At 40.2% G+C, this 23,039-nt stretch overlaps 1 protein-coding gene across 14 annotated transcripts in view; it reads right to left on the reverse strand.

The window, feature by feature from the left end:
• Positions 1–4,921: 4,921 nt before the first annotated feature.
• Positions 4,922–23,039, reverse strand: part of LOC139162732 (NACHT, LRR and PYD domains-containing protein 3-like) — a 255,679-nt gene continuing 237,561 nt past the window's right edge. For 11 of the 14 annotated variants that reach the window (XM_070743544.1, XM_070743563.1, XM_070743553.1 and 8 more), the window contains 2 exons: positions 8,063–8,233; positions 4,922–5,528 (listed from right to left, as the gene is read on the reverse strand). In XM_070743544.1, the coding sequence (XP_070599645.1) occupies positions 5,252–5,528; positions 8,063–8,233 (448 nt within the window). In that variant the 3' untranslated portion in view covers positions 4,922–5,251. Of the gene's footprint in view, positions 5,529–7,567; positions 7,638–8,062; positions 8,234–15,548; positions 15,720–15,858; positions 16,006–23,039 lie in introns of those variants that run through there. The other 3 variants (XM_070743435.1, XM_070743489.1, XM_070743480.1) reach the window with 3 other exon arrangements.

Raw genomic sequence — 23,039 nt, forward strand, 5'->3', positions numbered from 1 at the left:
GCCCTTGAGAACTTTAGGTGTTGATGCAATTCCTCGAGTTGTAATTCTTGTTCCAGAGCTCCTAGAAGAACATTTGTAGCAAGAACTCTGTTTAGCTCAGGTCTACCAAGCCACAAAATAATGTTAGGCATACGCCTTTGCTTTGGGTAGGGAAAGGTCTCGACCTGTGATGGTGAACCTATGGCAGGTGTACCACAGGTGGCACATGGAGCCATTCCTGAGAGCACACAAAACACTGCCCTATGTCAGCTCCAGTGTGCTGGCCAGCTGATTTTTGGCCTTCCAGAAGATAGTGGAAGGTCATTTAAGCTTTCCCCAGGCTTCAGGGAAGTTTAGCCACTTCTGGATTTTAGCAGTAGAACAAGCATTTTATAAAAAAAAGATTTCAATACTGTGTTGGAATATTATAGCTAGTATAACACAGTGACATCTAACATTTAATTTGGATAAATTGCAGCTTCAGAACACAGCTGTGGAATGCTTACTTTTGTCTTATCTTTTCCTTTATTTTAGAGGATTGGCAATGACCTACTTGGCCAAAGATGAGAATTTCCCCCAAAATAGAAGAGGAATATAAGGACTTAGAGAAGAAACTTCAAAGAGATGAACAAAATTAAAATATTAAAATAATGATGGACCTGAAAAAACATAAATTAAATTTGCTAGAAAACAAAGATATAGCAAGAAATCTAAAAAATTTCCCAAAAATTTTTTTTTGAACATGCTAATAAACCAGGAAGATGGTTAGCCTATAAAAACAGCAAGGACCAGATGGATTACTGGTAGAAATGTATAAAATATTTGAAGAAACATTTGGAATTGTGATGTTAGAACTTCATAATGAACTAATATTGAAAGCTAAAGTACCATATTCTTGGATAGAAGCATTTATCACTTTGATCCCAAAAGAAGAGACTAATTTACAAAAATTTAAAAATTATAGATTGATCTCGTTGAATGTGGACTACAAAATATTTGCTTCAATAATAGCAAATAGATTTTTTAAAAATTCTCAATGAAATTATACATTCTGACCAAAATGGAATTTTACCAAAAAGACAGTTTAAAACAATATGTGTATGATTTTAAGTACTTTAGAATATTATGAACAACACCCTGTGCCTTAATGTTCTTAGATGTGCAGAAAGCTTTTGATAATGTCAATTGGCAATTTATGAAACAACAATTACAGATCATGGGTTTGGGGAAAAGATTTATCAGCTTAATTAAAACAATATATACCAAACAATCTGCAAAAATAATTCTGAATGGCAACATGACTGAAAAAATGGATATTATGAAAGGAACAAGACAATGATGCCCAAAGTAGACACATGTTTAAACATGAGTTATTAGAACCAAAACCATTCAAGGGAAGGTTGGGGGGACAAGGAGGAAGTAGTAAAAGAGAGAAGGGCTGGAGAGAGGAAGGAAGGGAGGAGAGAAGGGTAAGAAAATTGATGAAAGTGATGGAAAAAGGGGGAGGGGAATGAAAAGGTAAAACAGAAATACATGTTATAGGTGCAGAATAGGATATTGAATTATAATAGATTAGACAGAATTATGTAAGTATTTTTAGTTATTGATATTTTTAAGGTATATGTATTGATCAGTGTATGGATGTGGAGAGAAAATAAAAAACTTTGCAAAAAAGGATTTCGATTACAGTTTATCCACTTGTAAGTCTGGCTTGGCTGAAATTCTTGTCTTCAAAAACATTCTTCAGACTTTCACTTGAAATGTATTAAATTCTAACACTTTCTAACTATATTCTGAATAGAAATAAAATACCGTATTTTTGGAGTATAAGATGCGTCTTAGTTTTTTGGGAGGAAAATGGGGGGGGGGGAAATCTACCTACCAGGAATTCTTCTGGCTAGGGTCCTTAGTCTGGTCAACTTCAGCACATTATTTTATCCCGTGGTTAGGGCTGGAAAAAAAACCTTATTTGGAGAGAGTAACAATGAAAAAGCCTGCATGCTGGTAAGAGCTGGGAAGGTCACTAGCACCTGGTTAGGGCTGAAAAGAAGCTTATTTGGAACAAGTAAAGCAATGAAAAATATTCTGCAATGACTTAGGGCTGGAAAAACATTCTTTGGAGAGAGTAACAATGAAAATGTCTGCAAGGTAAGAGCTGGGAAGATTGTTAGAACCTCATTAGGCTGGGAAAAATGCTTCCAAAAAGCTGCATTCAAAGTATAAGATGCACCCAAATTTTAAGCCTCTTTTAGGGAGGACAAAGGTGCATCTTATACTCCAAAAATGTGGCAAACCATGAGCTGAGCTCTGATACGGTCTTGGGAAAGGGCAGTGAGGCTTCTTCTTCACATCCCTCTGAAAAGCCTTGTCGATATTGGATGGGATCCAAATGGGAAGAACAGGAAAGTAAGCAGAGAAAAGTAAATTCCTCAGAGAAACCAAAGACTACAAGACAGCTGAAAGATTTAGACTTCCTTGTCCCCACAACCGGCTACTTTTGTCAGATCTGCTCCTGCTTTGTGTGGACAAAGCCTCCATGAAGAGCCACCGCCAGTCTGAGCTCCACCAGAAGAGAGAAATTCATCATGAAGAGCCCGGCAGAGGAGGAAGAAAAAGCGAGTTGAACATGTTACGAAGATGGGAATTGCCTCTCCAGAATTTTACTTAAGGTCCAGTTGCTTCTTTGTATTCTGTTCCTCTTTGTTGGTGTGTTTACTTAGTTTCTTTTGAAGATTTTCATGCTGTATTCCCATTGGTTCCTTCGAGAAGCAGGCTATTAAAAATGTGTAGTAATTTTGATTCCTTCCATAATAATGTTGGAAGTGCTTAAATAAACTATTACTATAGGGTAGGGATGGCAAACTTAGGGCACGGGTGCCACAGGTGGTACGCAGAGCCATATCTGCTGGCATGCGAGCCGTTGTCCTAGCTCAGCTCCAGCTGGCATGTGTGTGCTGGCCATCTGATTTTAGGCTCATACAGAGGCTCTGAGAGGGCAGATTTGGCTTCCAGAGAGCCTCCAGGAGGATGGGGGAGGGCATGTTTGTTTATGTTTATGTTTATTTTGATTTGTATGCCGCCCCTTTCTGCAGACTCGGGGCGGCTCACAACAAAGTGCAAAAACAATTTACAACAAATCTATATTTCTACTAAAAACATTTTAAAAAACCCATTTTCTTAACAGACATACATACACACATACCATTCATAACTTGTATATGCTCGGGGGAGATGTCTCAGTTCCCCCATGCCTGACGACACAGGTGGGTCTTAAGGAGCTTATGAAAGGCAAGGAGAGTAGGGCCAGTTCTAATATCCGGGGGGAGTTGGTTCCAGAGGGCCGGGGTCACCACAGAGAAGGCTCTTCCCCTGGAGCCCGCCAACCGACATTGTTTAGTTGACGGGACCCAGAGAAGACCCACTCTGTGGGACCTAATCGGTCGCTGGGATTCGTGTGGCAGCAGGCGGTCTCGGAGATATTCTGGTCCAGTGCCATGAAGGGCTTTAAAGGTCATAACCAACACTTTGAATTGTGACCGGAAGTTGATCGGCAACCAATGCAGACTGCGGAGTGTTGGTGAAACATGGGCATACCTAGGTAGGCCCATGACTGCTCTCGCAGCTGCATTCTGCACGATCTGAAGTTTCCAAACACTTTTCAAAGGTAGCCCCATATAGAGAGCATTACAGTAGTTGAACCTCGAGGTGATGAGGGCGTGAGTGACTGTGAGCAATGAGTCCCGGTCCAGATAGGGCCGCAACTGGTGCACCAGGCGAACCTGGGCAAACGCCCCCCTCGCCACAGCTGAAAGATGGTTCTCTAATGTGAGCTGTGGATCAAGGAGGATGCCCAAGTTGCGGACCCTCTCCGAGGGGGTCAGTAATTTCCCCCCCAGGGTAATGGAAGGACAGATGGAATTGTCCTTGGGAGGCTAAATAAATAAATAAATAAATAAATAAATAAATAAATAAATAAACAAACAAACAAACAAACAAACAAACAAACAAACAAACAAACAAACAAACAAGTCTGAAGAAAAAGGCGGGCAAAATGCCTATCACAAAGTAACTGTCAGGAGCTGCCAGTCAGAATTCAAACAAATAAAAATCAAGAGTCTTTTCATTTCAGGTTAAAAGTGAATTTATCAAAATCAGAACTTGAAGCATCAGAAGCAAAGCAAAATCTGAAGAAAATGGCCCGTAACCCACATACTAAAACCTCCTTTTTCCACCCCGCTGTTGGGCATCTTCCCAATCTCCATTGTCCAGACGTATCAGGTGGTCCAAGATGCTCCTCCCGGGCATCTCAGTTATTTGCCAGTCTAACGGTCTCATCAACGCCTGGGAAATCGAAACTTAAGAAAACTTTTCTCCTCCTGCACACTTCCCAACCCCCCTTTATTATCTACCCCTCCCCGTCTCTATGGCAACCAAGCAAAGAATGCAGCAGCGAGCAGCGCAGGTTGACAGTAACCCCAACACCCCCCTTTGGCAGTCTATCCAACCCAAAATGTCCATGGGCATCAGGTGGGGGCATCTTCACTGGCGTGTCACACTTCTGGAATGCACAGCCATTAACCTTGAGTTGGTGAGAAGCAGCTCTGCTCTGCACATCTGGGCCAGGCTGCAGCTCCCTCCCCCTTTTCCTTTTCTCATATACAAAATCAAAACTCCCATGGGCTCCTCCAGTGTGCTTCCCCCCCCAAACCCCGAATGCCTCCCCCCACCCCCCATTTCTTAATGACAGTCCATGCAGTGAAGATATGAAGAATAATGCAGAGCAGCTGACACAAGCATGAAGAAACATCATTTGCACTGGAGGCTTTAGCTGTGCGCTCCATGTCCTTCCACTTTCCATTCTGTATAATATGTTTTCCATTTGTTCTGTCTGGGTCACTCTGGAAGCTAAAACCAACCCAAAAAGATAAGCCAGACACACCGGTAAAAGGCAAAGGCAGTTTATATAATTCAAAGAAAACACAGGTAACAGAAAATGTCCTTACAAACAGGAAAACGCTGGAACTTCAAAGATATACACAAAGGCCATGAAGCAATACAGGATTCTTGCTGCCAAAACGAAACTGGAGATAGCAAACATACGCCTCCCACAAGTCTTCCAGACTGCTAGGCCACAAGCCAAGATCAGAGACGCCGAGAATCAAAGCAGGTTCATGTAATTCCAAAATTGATAACACTCCACATGGCTTCAAGGGCTTGCCTGCCTTTTAAACCCTGCTGATGAGAACCACACCCAAACCCAGCTGTTTCTAATTCAACGTTTATAATAGGTTTTTAACTGCTCCTTTCTTTGCTCTGAACGTCTCTGTCGCATGTCAATGACAGCTTGTGCGTCATCACCTAATGATTCCAAGCTACTGGCTGGGGAGAGCCCCCCCCCCCCGGGGCTCTCATGCTGTTCTCCTTCATCCCATTCCTGACGTTCCTCTCCCCCGTCCGAATGTTCAGCCCCCTGCTGTTCGCTGTCCTCCTCCTCCGAGCATGGAGCCAGCAGAGACGCAGCCTCAGGCTGAATCACAACACCATTCAACCTATAACGAAAAACCAAATCTTACTTTAACCTGTCAACAAAATGTAAGTTCTCAGTCATATCTCTAACAGGGTTGTGCAGGGACCCACCTGGCATCTCTCAGGACAGACTGCAAATATAGTCTGATCTATAGCTCAAAAAAATTCCAGATTTCATTTGGTTTCATTCTTTCTACATTTTATTTAATTCAGAAAAGTGGATGTCTTTGGAAGGATTTCCTGTCTCTTAATCAACTATCCCTTTAGGAGGGGACAGCGTTTAAAGGGTGACTTGACCGAAAGGTATAAAATCATGCATGGGATAGAACAGGTGGGTAGAGAAAAATCCTTTTCACTCCTCCTTCCATCTCCCAACATTTGGGGCCATGCCATGACTATGATGTCCCTCTCTTTTTCCAGGTGACATAATTATGCTGATGATATTTTAATTGAATTTAACTCTAGCACAATGTTTTACATTGTTGTTCTCATCTGAACAAAAGTTTAGTATCCCTGCTGGCTTCTTTATTGAAGTATAGGAGTATATTTTAATAAAGTATAAAGAATATACCTTACAGGGAAGATAAATAGGATCACATGACATCTGGAGAGCTAGGGAAGACAGGTTTATCTGCTCTCTGATGGCTGAGGATGTGCTAGCCTATATTTAGTTTAGAGTAGGAAGCAGATGAAAAATGAAACAGGATGGGCAAAAACGGAGGTATTGTATTATGTTTCCTAATACAGTAATACCTCATCTTACGAACATAATTGGTTCCCAGGGGAGGTTCGTAAGGTGAAGAGTTTGTAAGATGAAACATTGTTTCCCATAGGAAACAATGTAAAATGAATTAATGCGTGAAAGAAAAAAAATGCAAAAAAACTGCCGCCGCCCAGCTGTCACCTTTTGAAACAGCCGGGCACTTCTCAGCATTCTCCCAATGCCGAACACAGACGTTCGGCAAAAGTTCAGGTTCGGGTGGCTGCTGAGAAGCTCCGCCGCCCGGCTGTCACCTTTTGAAACAGCTGGGGGGCTTCTCGGCATCCTCCCGAACCCGAATGCCAAAACCGAACTTTGCCGAACTTCTGGGTTCGGCGTTTAGGAGGCTGCCGAGAAGCCCCGCTGCCCGGCTGTCATCTTTTGAAACAGCCGGGGGCTTCTCGGCAGCCTCCCAAACGCTGAACCCGGAACTTCGGGTTTGGCATTCGGGTTCAGGAGGACGCTGAGAAGCACCGCCGCCCGGCTGTTAGCTTTTCAAAAGAGTTGCGGAGCTGTTGGGCCATTCAGGAGGCTGGAAAGAAGGTGGGGAATCCCAAAAGGGAATTCCATGGGCGGAGCTTTGACGTCACAAAGACGTCCACCCTGGAGTCCACGTTTCAGCCAGCCAGGAAGGACATCTTTGTGACGTCAAAGCTTCGCCCATGGAATTCCCTATTGGGATTCCCCACCTCCTTTCCAGCCTCCTGACTGGCCCGAGAAGCTCCGCGGCTCTTTTGAAAAGCTAACAGCCAGGCAGTGGGGCTTCTCAGCGTCCTCCTGAACCCGAACGCCACCCCCAAACTTTTGCCGAGCTGTTCCAAAAGGTGACAGCCGGACGGCAGGGCTTCTCGGCGGCCTCCCGAATGCCGAACCCGGAAGTTCAGCAAAAGTTCAGGTTTGGCATTCGGGTTCGGGAGGGGGCCGAGAAGCCCCCCAGCTGTTTCAAAAAGTGACAGCCAGGCGGTGGGGCTTCTCTGTGGCGGCGGCAGGTTCATAAGACGGAAAAAGTTCAGAAGAAGAGGCAAAAAATTTCCGAACCCCGGGTTCGTATCATAGATTGTTTGTATGGCGAGGGGTTCGTATCACGAGGTACCACTGCATATTTGACTGATACCAGAGAGATCTGATTCCTAAGCTCCCTGCAACACAGCCCCTCACTTGGTGACTGTCAGCCCAACCTGCCTCGCATGTGAAGGTGAAGAACTATGAAAGGATGTAGTATCCCTGTTCCCTGACTTTCTAAACAAAATATGAGATATAGTTTGTGTGCCAGAGAAAAGAAACACCAAACATAAGAATAGCCAGGCCTTTCTTCATGGATCTTAAAAGTATTGCTTCTTAAAGAGCCACACAACAAGAGGATTTCTTCCTGCTAGGGAAAAAAAACGGAGAAAGGGTTTACAGGTCTGGGAAACTATCAGGGGATGTTCAAAATGAAGATCATGTGACCAGAGCAATGAGAGAGCAGAGGTCAATAGCTGTGAAACAAGAACAACTTCAACAAATTTTATTCCTTTCAGAATAAGGAATCTCAGCTTTTGGGAAAAAGTTGTAAGTTGTCAATTTGAGATACGTTACTAAAAAAATATATTGTTGCATAAGGAACTGTTTCACCCACTGAAAGATAATCATCAGAGTTTTAGTATTTGGATCTTTGAAAAGAAACAGGAACTGTACGGTTGAAGGAAGAGAAAGTCAGATACTGCAAATAGAATGGCCTCATCCTGGGTATATTTCCAGAAGATCAACATGGAAGAGATGGTTGGCACATGAAAATGGAAACAAATGGCCACTTACTGTGCTGTCTCTATTTTACATTTTGGATGCTTGAGCCCTTCGTACAATGGTCCCACGGTTTTCTCATCTGGATACTTGATGATCAGTTCTAACTGTCTCAGGTTCTGGTTTTCCATGAACACTTCTGCAAAATGCCTGCTGTAGGATTCATTCGGGATCTCTCCAGAAATCCTGCAGACAGGAATCGCAATATTAACATTCTCTTAGGAAAAACAACCATATGTTGTATTTTTAAAGGAACTGAGGCAGTGGTGTGATTCAACTAATGTAGCAAATGGTTCACCAAAAATGTAATCATGTGCGCATGTGCATATGCCTTCCATGCTTACACAGCTTCCGCCACACAGTGAGGCTTGACCGAGCAGCCTTTCAGAGGTTGCTCCCCTCCATATCTGCTCTCCGGGGCAGCAGCTGCTTCTCTCTGCACTGCTGGGAGAGGGTCTTGTGCAATTGAGCAGCTGTGAGCCATGGCTTTCCTCTAAGTCCCATCTGGAATTGCTGTGGCACAGAGAAGTAGCAGCCATGTGGAATGCTCTTTCTCTCAGCTGCAGCTCTTTCAGGTGGGACTTGGAGGGAAGCAGCAGCTCACAGCTGCTAAATTAATGTCTGCAAATGTAAAATAATGCACTTGGGGAAAAGGAATCCTCAATCTGAGTATTGTATTGGCAATTGTGTGTTAGCAAAAGCTTCAGAAGAGAAGGATTTAGGGGTAGTGATTTCTGACAGTCTCAAAATGTGGTCGGGCAGTAGGAAAAGCAAGTAGAATGCTTTGCTGCATAGCTAGAAATATAACAAGCAGGAAGAGAGAGATTGAGAGCACTGGTGAGATCCCATTTGGAATACTGTGTTCAGTTCTGGAGACCTCACTTACAAAAAGATATTGACAAAATTGAATGGGTCCAAAGACGGGCTACAAGAATGGTGGAAGGTCTTAAGCATAAAACGTATCAGGAAAGACTTAATGAACTCAATCTGTATATTATTATTGTTGTTGTTGTTGTTGTTGTTGTTGTTATTGTTATTGTTATTGTTATTGTTGTTGTTGTTGTTGTTGTTATTATTATTATTATTATTATTATTATTATTATTATTATTATTATTATTATTTAGAATGCTTGGCAGCATAGCTAGAAGTATAACAAGCAGGAAGAGGGAGATTGTGATCCCGCTGTATAGAGACCACATTTGGAATACTGTGTTCTGGAGACCTCACCTACAAAAAGATATTGATAAAGTTGAACGGGTCCAGAGCCGGGCTACAAAAATGATGGAAGGTCTTAAGCATAAAACGTATCAGGAAAGACTTCATGAACTCAATCTGTATAGTCTGGAGGACAGAAGGAAAAGGGGGGACATGATCGAAACATTTAAATATGTTAAAGGGTTAAATAAGGTTCAGGAGGGAAGTGTTTTTAATAGGAAAGTGAACACAAGAACAAGGGGACACAATCTGAAGTTAGTTGGAGGAAAGATCAAAAGCAACATGAGAAAATATTGTTTTACTGAAAGAGTAGTAGATCCTTGGAACAAACTTCCAGCAGACGTGGTTGGCAAATCCATAGTAACTGAATTTAAACATGTCTGGGAGAAACATATATCCATTCTAAGATTAAAATACAGGAAATAGTATAAGGGCAGACTAGATGGACCATGAGGTCTTTTTCTGCCATCACTCTTCTATGTTTCTATAGTGTATTTAATGCAACAACTGGGGAAATTTTCTCGGTATGGAAGAAAACCTAATCTCAGTTATTTGCATATGTTTGGTGCTCCTGCGTGAGTTCTTATTCCCATGCAAGTAAGGCAAAAGGGACAGCATAGAACAATGTAATTGTATTTCATTGGTTGAGGCAAATCATAGTGGATTTGGATTATGGGAGCAAAGTACTAAGAATGTAGATAGTAGTGCAAGTGCTAAATTTATGGAGCATATTGCATGGAAGAAGTTGGAAAAAGAAGATAACAACATTGTGGTTGAAACGCCATTGTTTAAGGACAGTACTCCTATTGATGGACATTTTGATGATTGTACAGGAGAGGAATCCTCAATTGAGAAGTCATCAATAGAAGAATGGGGAAAGGCATTCAATAGGACAGGTAAATCTAGATAATTAACATTCTCTGAGGAAAAACAACCATATTTTGTATTTTTAAAGGAACTGAAGCAGGGGTGGGATTCAACTAATTTAGCCAATGGTTCACCCAAAATGTCAGCATGCACACACGCACACTCTCCTTCCACACATGCATACCTTCGGCCATACAAAGTTGCTCAACCCAGCAGCCATTCAGGCCCTGTTCCCCTCCATATCTTCTCTCCGATGCAGTGGCTGCTACTCTCCACACTGCTGGGAGAGGGTCTTGGGCAGTTTAGCAGCTGTGAGCCACGGCTTTCCTCCAAGGCCCATCGGGAAAGTGCTGTGGCACAGAGAAGTAGCAGCCATGTTGAATGCTCTTTCTCTCAGCTACAGCGCTTCTGCATGGGACCTGGAGGAAAGCAGCAGCCCACAGCTGCTAAATTGCCCAAGACGCTCTCTCTCCCAGCAAGAACAGCAGTGGAGAGAAGCAGCTGCCGACTGAGAGGGCACATGGAGCATCTCCGCAAGCGACCGAGGTTTGGCAAGGGATGGCATATGGGGTTTTTTAAATATTTAAATATTTTTAAATTTGTCTGTTTACTTATGATTTGTTTCTACATGTTGTGAGCCGCCCCGAGTCTTCGGAGAGGGGCGGCATACAAATCTAAGTAATAAATAAATAAATAAATGGAAATAACGGCTGCAAGACCTCCACTCCAGTGCTTTCTGAATGGAACCTCTTACAGGTCAGAAAAACCATCTGGTCCATTCCCAAACTGCTTTGACCCTCCAGTGCCCATGTCCCCTGCCCCCCACTTCATCCTAGCACAAAAGGCCAAAGGCTGAATGAATTGCTTTGACCCTGGGGGCCATAATTTGTGGCTGGGCAAGGGGTGGCATGCAGACAAAGGCCTGGGACAAGGCCGGAACAGTGGAATGGTGCATTCCCTGACCTAACGGCGCGTGAATCATATTACTATAAACCAAAATCAGCCAAGTTTGGTAGCAGTAGGGGTTGTTGATTTTCTTGCTAACTACTTGTATTTCAATACATTGTTAAGATGACTGGCTTGGTGCAGTGTAACACTTGTTTGGGTGTTATCTTCCGTAGTACTTTGTGGAACTTGGGGTACTGCCCTCTTTGCATAAGGACATCTAGGTTAGATGGCGAGATCTCTAGATTGCAGTCCTTAGTTTGTAGCTTGCAGTCAGAAGTGGAAAGATTGTCCCAGCCACGTGCTGTAATGCAGCCATGTGTGCAGCCTCCACTTCCACAGCGCCCCCCGAGAAGGAGGGCTGTGTGGACAACTGTCGGTTCAGGAAGATTGCGTGCAGTTGAGCAAAAACATAGCAATTTTGGTCTCTCTGTATCGAATTCCTATAATGTTCTTGCGGATTTAAATAGTAAGGATGTTGGAGATATTACCAAGGCCCTACAGGCAGAGGATGAGGGGATGTTCCAAGGGGAAGTTGTTGTATGTGAGATGCATAGTGTCACCAAACCATCAAGTGCAGTTAGTAGAAATAAAAAGGGGATACATTTTCTCGTGGGTGATTCGACTGTTAGAGGTGTTGATTTTGGACAGAGTAAGGATGTGGTGAAGGTGATGAGGTGTCTCCCAGGGTCCACTGCCAGCAGGGACAGGAGGCGGATTACAAACATTGTCAAGGCTGTGAGTAAAGGTAATAACGTTGATGTGGTGGTGCATCTTGGCACAAATGATTTGTCCCAGAGAAATGTTAATGTAGTAAAAAGACATTTTCAATGTCTAAGTGTGGAGCTGGGTAAAATAACTGATTCAGTTACTTTCTCAGAGGTGTTACCGGTTTGTGGCCAAGAGGATAAAACAACGTGTATCAGAGAGTTTAATGTGTGGTTAAGGCAGTGGTGTAAAGCTGAAGGTTTTGGCTATGTAAGTCATGATGTCAGTAGGTGGTCTAATAGGGAGTTGTTTAAGAGGGATGGTTTGCATCCATCATACAGAGGTACCCAGGTGCTCGGTGAGGAATTCAGAACTTTTTTGGACAGGCATTTAAACTAGGTAAAGGGGACAGAGATGTAACTGATGTGGGTGATTTCTGTCCCCAACCAATGAGGATAAATCAGTTTTTGGAAGCTTATGAAAAGGGACCTGCAAATAAAATAGATGTAGTTGTTGATGATAAGGGGCAAACTAATAAAGAAAATAATGTTCTTTGGGTAATGTGCACGAATGCTCGAAGCTTGAGCAACAAGTTCTGTGAGTTAATGGCCATAATATCTAGAGATAATTTGGATCTTGTTGCCATAACTGAGACATGGTTTAAGGATTCTAATGAATGGGAAATATCCATACCAGGATATACACTGTATAGGAAGGATTGAATAGAGAGAAGGGGAGGTGGAGTAGCCATTTATGTTAAAGAAAGTCTAAAAACAACACTAATTCACAATACATGTCAAGATCTAGAGACTCTCTGGATTTGCATGCAAAATAAAGAAGGTTCTGTCATTAGAATTGGGGTGATCTATAGGCCTCCAGGGCAATCTGAGGAATATGACAACAAGATGGTGGATGAAATTACCCAAATGGCAGTAAAGGGAGATATTGTGGTTATGGGTGATTTCAACATGCCTGATGTTGACTGGAATATCCCCAGTGCCCTTACATGCAAAAGTAAGAATATAGTAGAGGCCTTTACAGGAGCAGCTCTGGCACAGCTGGTTAAGACACCAACTAGAGGGGAGAATATTCTAGATTTAGTTTTACGAATGGGAATTGGGTTTCAGAGGTCAAGGTGGGAGAAAACTTAGGTTGCAGTGACCATCTATGTTTGTGGTTTGATGTAAAAACTCATTGTGAGCAATCCTGTAATTCAACCAAAGTATTGGATTTCAGAAAAACGAATTTTAATGCAATGGGGGAATATTTAGATAACGAATTAAAGGGGAGGGATAAAATGGCAGGAGTGAGCACCCAGTGGATTGTATTAAAAAAGGCCATCTTAAAAGCCACTGGACTGTATGTAAGACAAATAACTAAAGGTAAAAGGAAGAAGAAACCGCTATGGTTTAGCAATGATGTAAGGGCTATAGTCAATGAAAAAAAGGCTGCCTATAGGAGGTATAAAGATTCTGGAAGTATAGCTGATAGGGAGGTGTATAAAATGAGACAGAAGGAGGCGAAACAGATAATATATGCTGCTAAAGCCTCAAAAGAGGAAGAAATTGCCAAATCTGTAAAGAAGGGGGATAAAACCTTCTTCAGATATATTAGTGATAAGAAGAAGAAAAACTGCAGCATCATGAAGTTTAGTACAGGGAATAATACATGCATTAATGGGAATAAGGAGATTGCTGACCATTTCAATAGCTACTTCTGTTCAGTTTTCTCAAAAGACACCTTACAAAATAATACTATAGAGGGATATAGCATTGCTTCCAGCTGTACGGATTCAGCTCCAGTGATCTTAGAAGCCGATGTCTTAGAAGAACTTGAACGATTAAAGATAAATAAGGCAATGGGTCCAGATGGCATCCACCCCAGAGTTCTTAAAGAACTCAGATCTGTCATTGCTACCCCCCTGACTGATTTGTTTAACCAATCCTTGTTAACAAGAGAAGTTCCTGAGGATTGGAGAATGGCCAGTGTTGTGCCTATCCACAAGAAGGGCAGTAGAGAAGAAGCTGGTAATGACAGGCCAGTTAGCTTGACATCAGTTATAGTTAAAATGATGGAGACTCTACTCAAAAAGAGGATAAATCAGCACCTAAAAACAATAACTTATTGGACCCAAATCAACATGGCTTTACTGAAGGCAAATCATGTCAGACTAATCTCATTGATTTCTTTGACTATGTCACAAAGGTGTTGGATGAAGGTGGTGCCGTGGATATTGCCTACCTGGACTTCAGCAAAGCCTTTGATACGGTTCCACATAAAGAGCTGATAGATAAATTAGTGAAGATTGGACTTAATTCCTGGATAGTTCAATGGATTTGCAGCTGGCTGAAGCGTAGACATCAGAGAGTTATTGTTAACGGCGAGTATTCTGAGCAGAGTCAGGTTACAAGCGGTGTGCCACAAGGGTCTCTTCTGGGTCCTATTCTTTTTAATATGTTTGTGAGTGACATAGGGGAAGGTTTGGTAGGGAAGGTTTGCCTATTTGCCGATGATTCTAAAGTGTGCAATAGGGTTGATATTCCTGGAGGCATCTGTAATATGGTAAATGATTTAGCTTTACTAGATAAATGGTGAAAGCAATGGAAACTGCAGTTTAATGATTCCAAATGTAAAATAATGCACTTGGGGAAAAGGAATCCTCAATCTGAGTATTGTATTGGCAATTCTGTGTTAGCAAATACTTCAGAAGAAAAGGATTTAGGGGTAGTGATTTCTGACAGTCTCAAAATGGGTGAACAGTGCAGTCAGGCGGTAGGGAAAGCAAGTAGGATGCTTGGCTGCATAGGTAGAGGTATAACAAGCAGGAAGAGGGCGATTATGACCCGCTATATAGAATGCTGGTGAGACCACATTTGGATTACTGTGTTCAGTTCTGGAGACCTCACCTACAAAAAGATATTGACAAAATTGGATGGGTTCAAAGACGGGCTACAAGAATGGTGGAAGGTCTTAAGCATAAAATGTATCAGGAAAGACTTAATGAACTCAATCTGTATAGTCTGGAGGACAGAAGGAAAAGGGAGGACATGATCAAAACATTTAAATATATTAAAGGGTTAAATAAGGTCCAGGAGGGAAGTGTCTTTAATAGAAATGTGAACACAAGAACAAGGGGACACAATCTGAAGTTAGTTGGGGGAAAGATCAAAAGCAACATGAGAAAATATTATTTTACTGAAAGAGTAATAGATCCTTGGAACAAACTTCCAACAGACGTGGTAGATATATCCACAGTAACTGAATTTAAACATGCCTGGGATAAACATATATCCATCCTAAGATAAAATACAGGAAATAGTATAAGGGCAGACTAGATGGACCATGAGGTCTTTTTCTGCCGTCAGACTTCTATGTTTCTATGTTTCTAGATGAGGTGAATGGCAAGCAGGTGGAGGTTCTGGGGTAAGGCTGGAACCAGAGAGTGGCACACCCCTAGGACCTGATCGGAGACAAAGTACAGCATGCTTATCTTTGGTGATCCAATCCAAGGCAAAGGTTGGGCTTTGTGGCAAAGGCAATATACATAGGCCAGGGCAGGCAGGGCCAGCGGGTGGGGAGCTTTGCCGCTTCTCCAAACTGCATAGAATTGTTAAAAATTGATCATCTGAACTGATGTGAACTAGCTGAATTCCACCCTCAACTAAAGTGAACATGGTAAACAATGGAAGCTAAACTGCTTCTCTCTAGATATACAAAATGTTAACCTTTAGAAGACAATTTTGCAGAGTAAAATGCATTACTTACTGTAGCTTCTTTATTTTACATTCTGGATCTTTTAGCCCACCACATAATCGTTTTACTGCTTTGTCATCAGTGAAGTAGAAGCACACCTCCACCTCTCTCAATCTCTGGTTTTTCTTCAATACTTCCGCAAGACACCCGCTGCAGGATTCAGCCAGGATCGATCCATTAACCCTCCAAAGAAGAGTATGAAAAATTAAAACTATTTCTTGAAAAACAAGCATGGAATATATTTTTATCGGACTTAAAGGGACTGTGATTAAAGTTAAAAATGGTTGTGTAGATCAAACAGAGCAGTATATGCATTTCTTACTTTAGCTTTTTTATTGTACACCCTGGATTTTTGAGCCCATCACACAATAGTTCCATTGTTTTGTCATCATGGATTCCGAAAGACAATGTTAACTCTCTCAATCTCTGGTTTTTGCTCAGTACTTCTGCAAATATTTCTCCAACAGGCCTGTCATAAAATATTGTATTGAATCCTCCAGAAAGGCTGCAGAGATGAGTTTGAATAATTATAAGTACTTTTTCCTGCATTGCTACTGTTATAGTTAGATTTAAGGCATGAAATAGTTGATATGAATTGATATTTTTTTTTGTTTGAAGAGCAGTAAATTTGGATCTTTACTCTTAAAGGGCATTTATTTTAGGATAAGGGTTATGAAACACGAATAAGTAAGAATATAAGAAATGGATTGAAATATTACAGCATAAATTTACCAGATAAGAGCAAACAGCCCATAGACATTTTTAAAATAATTTTTATTGGATATAAATATTGAAAATACATTTATAACATTGATTAGACTTATACACACATAACACAAATAAATACATATAAAACAGACATACAAAAAGGCAAAGAAAAAAAGAGAAAAAAAGAAAAAATGAGGGGGGGGGAAGAAAAAAGAAAAAAGAAACAATTCAACTTCTAAATCTCTTCTTTTTACAGTAAACTGTACTGTTGTCATATTTCATACGGTTAAACTGTATTTCTTTTACAGTTTTTTACTTTCAATGTATTTCCTTATTAATATCATTATGAATATTTCAATATCTACATTTTATATAATATAATCAACATGCAAACATTAAGATATTTATTTATTTATTTATTACAATTGTATGCCACCCCTCTCCATAGACTTATTATTATTTATTATTATTACCCATTATCTATTACTTATTATTATTATCTATTCCCTAATTTTCTATCTTCATCAATATTTTTACACTTTACAAGTTTCTCCTGTTTTCTCTCCTCTCCTCATTTCCTTTCTTTTCTCTACCCAACTATAGAACATATTCCAACTTTCGTAAAATTCTGTGCTTTCTTTGTTGTTCAATGCATATGTTAATTTGCCAAGTTCCGCACACTCTAATATTTTTTTAATAATAGTCCTATCGCTCGGTGTTTCTTTCTGCTTCCAATATTGTGCCATTACTATTCTTGTTGCTGTAAGGATATGTTGAATAATGTACGTATATTTTTTCCCTAAGTCATCATCAAATATTCCTAGTAAAAAGGTTTCTGGTTTCATATTAATCTTTTGTTGTATTATTTCTTCTAACAATTTATGTACCTTGATCCACAGTTTTTTAATTTTAGGGCAAGACCACCACATAGGATAATAGGTTCCCTCCTTTTCCTGGCATTCCCAACATTTAGAGTCCATGTTTTTGTACATTTTTGCAAGTCTCGCAAGTGGAAGATGCCACCTGTAGAACATGTTTAATCTTATTTCCATGATTTCAAAATGAATGTGATCCACCATGTACCAGTATCAATAATATCTTGTCCAATTTCGTTCTTTTGTTTGCAATTCCTTCTTTCTTTATATCTTCACTAAATTTAGATTTGATATGATAGTACGTCCACCAGTCTAGGGTTATACCTTTTGGTTTTATTGTTTCCAAGTCTTTTAAATTACACTGAGCATCCAATATTTCTTCATACCTTAGTATTCTCTGTAGGTTTATTACCTTTGGATATATAAGGGCCTCCATATGGGATATCCATACAGGTATTTCTTTATACTGGCAGGATTTAATTTTTAACCAGATTTTATGAAGGGATTCTCTAATTTTATGATTATAAAAGTATGAATGCACTTTGTGTTTTCCATTCCATAAAAGGCTGTGCCAACCTGTTTGCAGTTCATGTCCTTCTAAAGTTAGTAGTCTGACATTTTTTAATGTTATCCACTCAGTAATCCACTGCAATCCTGTTGCTTGATAATATAATTCTATGTTTGGTACTACGAATCCTCCTGTTTGTCTATTATCTTGCAAGTCTTTTAATCTTACAAACGCTTTTTTCTTTACTCATATGAACCTCGTTATCATTTTGCTTAAATCTTGGAAGCATTTTTGGTCTAAGTTGATTGGAATGCATTGAAATAAATATAGTATTTATTGTTTGTTTGTTTGTTTGTTTGTTTGTTTGTTTGATTGATTGATTTATTGATTGATTGATTGATTGTTAGAGTTGAAAGGGACCACGAAGGCCATCAAGTTCAACCCCCTGCCCAAGCAGGAACCCTATAGTACACCAGTCAAGTGGCAGTTCAATCCTCTCTTAAAAATGTCCAGAGTGTTGGAGTTTACAACATACGCTGGTAGGTTGTTCCATTGGTTGATCGCTCTGACCATCAGGAAGTTCCTCCTTATCTCCATGTTGAATCTCTCCTTGGTCAGCTTCCAGCCGTTGTTCCTCGTCCAGCCCTCTGGTGCCCTGAAGAATAAAGTGATCTCCTCCTCTCTGTGACATCCCCTCGTATACTTGTAGACTGATATCATGTCCTCTCTGGCCCTCCTTTTCTCTAGGCTATCCATGCCCAGTTCCCTCAGTCTCTCTTCGTAAGTCTTGGTTTCCAGTCCCTTAATCATCTTGATTGCTCTTTTTTGCACCTTCTTCAGAGTTTCAATGTCTCTTTTGAAGTGTGGTGACCAGAACTGAATACAATACTCCAGGTGTGGTCGCACCAGGACATAGTAGAGTGGTATTAAGACTTCCCTGGTCTTGGAGTATTCCCCTGTTGATGCAGCTTAGGATTGTGTTGGCTTTTTTAGCTGCTGCTGCACATTGTTGGCTGATGTTTAGTTGATTGTCCACCAAGACTCCGAGGTCTCTTTCGCAGTCGCTACTGCTAAGAGGGGTTTCTCCCAAGTTGTATGTGTGTCCAGGGTTATTTCTGCCTAGGTGAAGGACTTTGCTCTTGTCGATGTTAAACATCATTTTGTTGGTGTGGGCCGACTGTGATAGTCTGTCTAGGTCTTTCTGTAATTTGAGCCTGTTTTCTAGGGTATTGGCTACCCCCGCCAGCTTGGAGTCATCTGCAAATTTGATCAGTTGCCCTTCTATTCCCTCATCCAAGTCGTTGATGAAAATGTTGAAGAGCACAGGGCCCAGGACAGAACCCTGTGGTACCCCACTGCCTACATTCTTCCATGTGGATTTGGAACCGTTGAGGACAACTCGTTGGGTGTGGTTGGTCAGCCAACTATTAATCCATCTGCAAGTGTTCTAGTCTACTCCGCTTTTTTCTAATTAGTTGATTAGGAGATGGTGGTCGACTTTGTCGAAAGCTTTGCTAAAGTCTAAGTAAATGAGGTCCACCGTGTTGCGCTGGTCTATTGATTTGGTTATGGTGTTGAAAAAGGATATGAGATTGGCTTGGCATGATTTGTTTCTGAAAAACCCATGTTGGCTGTTAGATATTATCTTGTTTGTTTCTAGGTAGTGGCAAAGCTGTTTTTTGATTATTTTCTCCAGTATTTTTCCAGGTATTGAAGTCAGGCTGATAGGTCTGTAGTTGCTTGGATCCATCTTTTTACCATTTTTGTGGATGGGAACTACGTCTGCTCATTTCCAATCATCTGGTAGGTCTCCAGTGGCCCAAGATTTTTGGTAGATGAGGAGAAGAGTTTCCGCTATGGTGTCTGCCAGTTCTTTTAGGACTCTGGGGTGCAGTCCGTCAGGTCCCGGTGGTTTGAACTCATTGAGCTTCCACAGGTAGTCCCTAATGGTAGCTTTGTCTGTGTTGAGTTCAGTTCTGGGGCTGTTAATTGCAGTTAGGGTGTTGGTTGGTTGGTTGGTGGTTCTTTTATGTGTGAAGACTGATGTAAAGTAGGCATTGAGCAGCTGTGCTTTGTCTCTGTTGTCGGTGATTTCGTTACCATCTTTGTTTTTTAGTATGGTGACTGTTTCCTTAATTTTTTTCTTGTTGTTTATGTGGTGGAAGAAGCTTTTTTTATTGTCGTTAATTTTCGTTGCGAGGTGCTGTTCGTGTTGAGCTTTTGCTGTTCTTATGTTTTGCTTGCAGGTTCTGGCTGTTTGCTGTTATTCCATCTTGGTTATGAGTCCTTCTTTCCATTTATTGTATTTGGCTTTTTTTTCTTTTACGTTGTCTGCGAGGTCCTTGTTTAGCCATGCTGGTTTCATTTTACTTTTTCTGCTTTTCTTTTTCATGGGGATTGAATTGTTTTGGGCCTCAGTGATAGTGTTCTTTAGGGCTTCCCAGGCTTCCTGAGTGGATTTACTCTTTAGAAGTTCCTTCCCTTTTTCTTGTAAATTTTGTTGTATAACTTTCATGTTTCCATCCATCTCCTTCCTACTTCCTTTTACTTCTCCTATTTCAGTTTTGACATCTCCCATTTCTGTTTTAAGATCGCCTATTTCTATTTTCAGATTGCCCATTTCATTTTTCATTTCTTCTAAATATTTTTTCACTTCTTCTCTATTTGTGTCCATTGCGACTTGGGTTTTCTGCATAAAATCTTGAATGATGGCCAAAGTATCTTGAATAGTCTGAAAGTTAGGTTCAGGTGGGGTTTTCTCCTTTTCTTTTTCTTTATCCTTGGCCAACATTGTTGTTAGTGATCTTTGTTGTAATGGAGATGATACTGGAGATACCTTTGGAGTGGAAGTTGGGGTGGAGGTCTGTTTTTTGGTTGCTGTTGTTGTGATGGTGGTAGTTCTCTGTGACCTGGTAGAGCCTCTCATATCTCCAGGAATTATATACCAAAGATTATATATTCTTCTAGTTTAGTTAATTGTAATCGTTGATAACAAGACTATATTATTTAAAAACAATTATAATCAGACCAAATAGTAATATTATATAAAAACACAATACTATAAAATGCAAGACACACCGAAAAAGAGAAGAATATATTTAAACTATTACAGTAGATTTTATAGTACACTCTAAATTAATTAATTATTTTCTCAGATATAAATCAAATATCAAATATTAAATATCAAATATTTCATTCAATGTAGTAAATAGAATTAAGACAAGAAATATAAAATTCTATTGGTCTAGCATAAATTAAAATACATATAATAAAAGAGAAATAAAGCAGGAGAAAAAAAGGTAAAAGAAGAAAAAAAAGGGAGAAAAGGGGAAGAATAAGTTAATAATAATAATAATAATAATAATAATAATTTATTAGATTTGTATGCTGCCCCTCTCCGAAGACTCGGGGCGGCTCACAACAAGCGATAAAAAACAATATTATACAGGCACAAATCTAATATTAAGAAAAAACTAAAAACCCTATCATAATTAAAAACCAAACAGCACATACATACCAAACATAAATTATAATAAGCCTGGGGGAAAGGTGTCTCAAATCCCCCATGCCTGGCGGTATAGGTGGGTCTTAAGTAGTTTACGGAAGACAAGGAGGGTGGGAGCAGTTCTAATCTCCGGGGGGAGTTGATTCCAGAGGGCCGGGGCCGCCACAGAGAAGGCTCTTCCCCTGGGGCCTGCCAGACGACATTGTTTAGTCGACGGGACCCGGAGAAGGCCAACTCTGTGGGACCTTATCGGCCGTTGGGATTCGTGCGGTAGCAGGCGGTTCTGGAGGTATTCTGGTCCAATGCCATGTAGGGCTTTAAAGGTCATGACCAACACTTTGAATTGTGACCGGAAACTGATCGGCAGCCAATGCAGGCCACGGAGTGTTGTAGATACGTGGGCGAATCTGGGAAGCCCCATGATGGCTCTCGCGGCTGCGTTCTGCACGATCTGGAGTTTCCGAACACTTTTCAAAGGTAGCCCCATGTAGAGAGCGTTGCAGTAATCGAATTTGGGGGTATACCAGATCGAGAGGTGGGAAATTAATTATCTAGCAATTCATCCTATACCTTAAATATCTATAATAAAAGAGAAAAAAAAACCTAAGAAAAAGAAATAGATAGAAAATATAATGTGAAAATATAAGTATAAATGTGAATGTTATGTAAAAGTGTATTTATAAAAATAAGTAAAATATAACCAAGAAAGGAAAAAAAAATATTGTAAAAGAATAATATCAAAAATGTAAATATAAGTGTAACCATTATATAAAAATGTAAATATAAAAATATAAAAGTGTAAAAGTGTGGATGTTAAGGTAAAAATGTAAAACAGAAAGAGAAAAAAGAAATGGGTATTAAATATGTAAAGAAAATTGAAAGGCTCAATAATCACTCAGTTGATATATTTCAAAATTAATCCTGATATCGTTTTTATATCCTTAAATCTTTAAATCTTCAATTTCTCATGTCTACATTCCACATTTATGTTCTTGTATTCTCAAGTTCACAATATATATATATATTCCCTTAAAAACAAACCGAATCAACAATCCATGTACCGAGGAAAAATAGGGGGGAAAAAAACTAAAATCGATCCACAATCTCCTAAGGACGTCAGGAAAAATCAAATACAAGAGGTAAAAAATACGATATATAATGAAGTGATAACAATAATTAATGAAAAATGAGAAAAATTAAAAAGCAAGGAAAAAATAAGAAACAAGGAAAAATAAGTGAATAGTAATCCGTTGATCCTTCCGCTGCCAGTGTTCGGGGGGGAAAAATAGTCCCTCTACGATGTTTCCGAAATCAACAAAGTTCGTTTTGCAAAGTAAAGTCAAATTGGGTTATATTGCTTAATCACATTGGAGAAATAAAAGGATTCAAAGTTGATCGGTGTTTCTCATACTCAAATATTTTTTATTTAATATATTTATAATTCAAGATCGCCTTTTTAAAAGTACACTTCCTACTACTATAGCCGGAAATAGTCAGACATAGTCCATTAGGATATTTTCAATTTGTTAAATTCTCCTTTCATCCCCTATTGCCAAACGAATTTGTATTCTTCCAGGGATGTAAAGTATTTCAAGTACACTTTTTCTTAAAGTTCAGTAATTTGTAGAAAATGAAAACAAGACAACAATGTATGATTGTATGGATTGATATAACACAGTTTTAAAATATATGATATGTTCTGATTGGCTGTAGTGATGCACATGACCATAAGAGGGAGCTAGAGATCATGGCTTTCTCCCCCTGTTGTTTCATTCTGATTGACTCTATGACTTGACAGTGATCTCTGCGTTATGCTCTGTTATTCTCTCTGATATTCAGCCGGTGAGAGGCGGCCCCTGACCAGCCCCTGCCACAGCAGTTCACCTGGTTTGGCTGAGGCAGCTTCG

This window comes from Erythrolamprus reginae, chromosome 1 (assembly GCF_031021105.1).
Source record: "Erythrolamprus reginae isolate rEryReg1 chromosome 1, rEryReg1.hap1, whole genome shotgun sequence".
Taxonomy (NCBI): domain Eukaryota; kingdom Metazoa; phylum Chordata; class Lepidosauria; order Squamata; family Dipsadidae; genus Erythrolamprus; species Erythrolamprus reginae.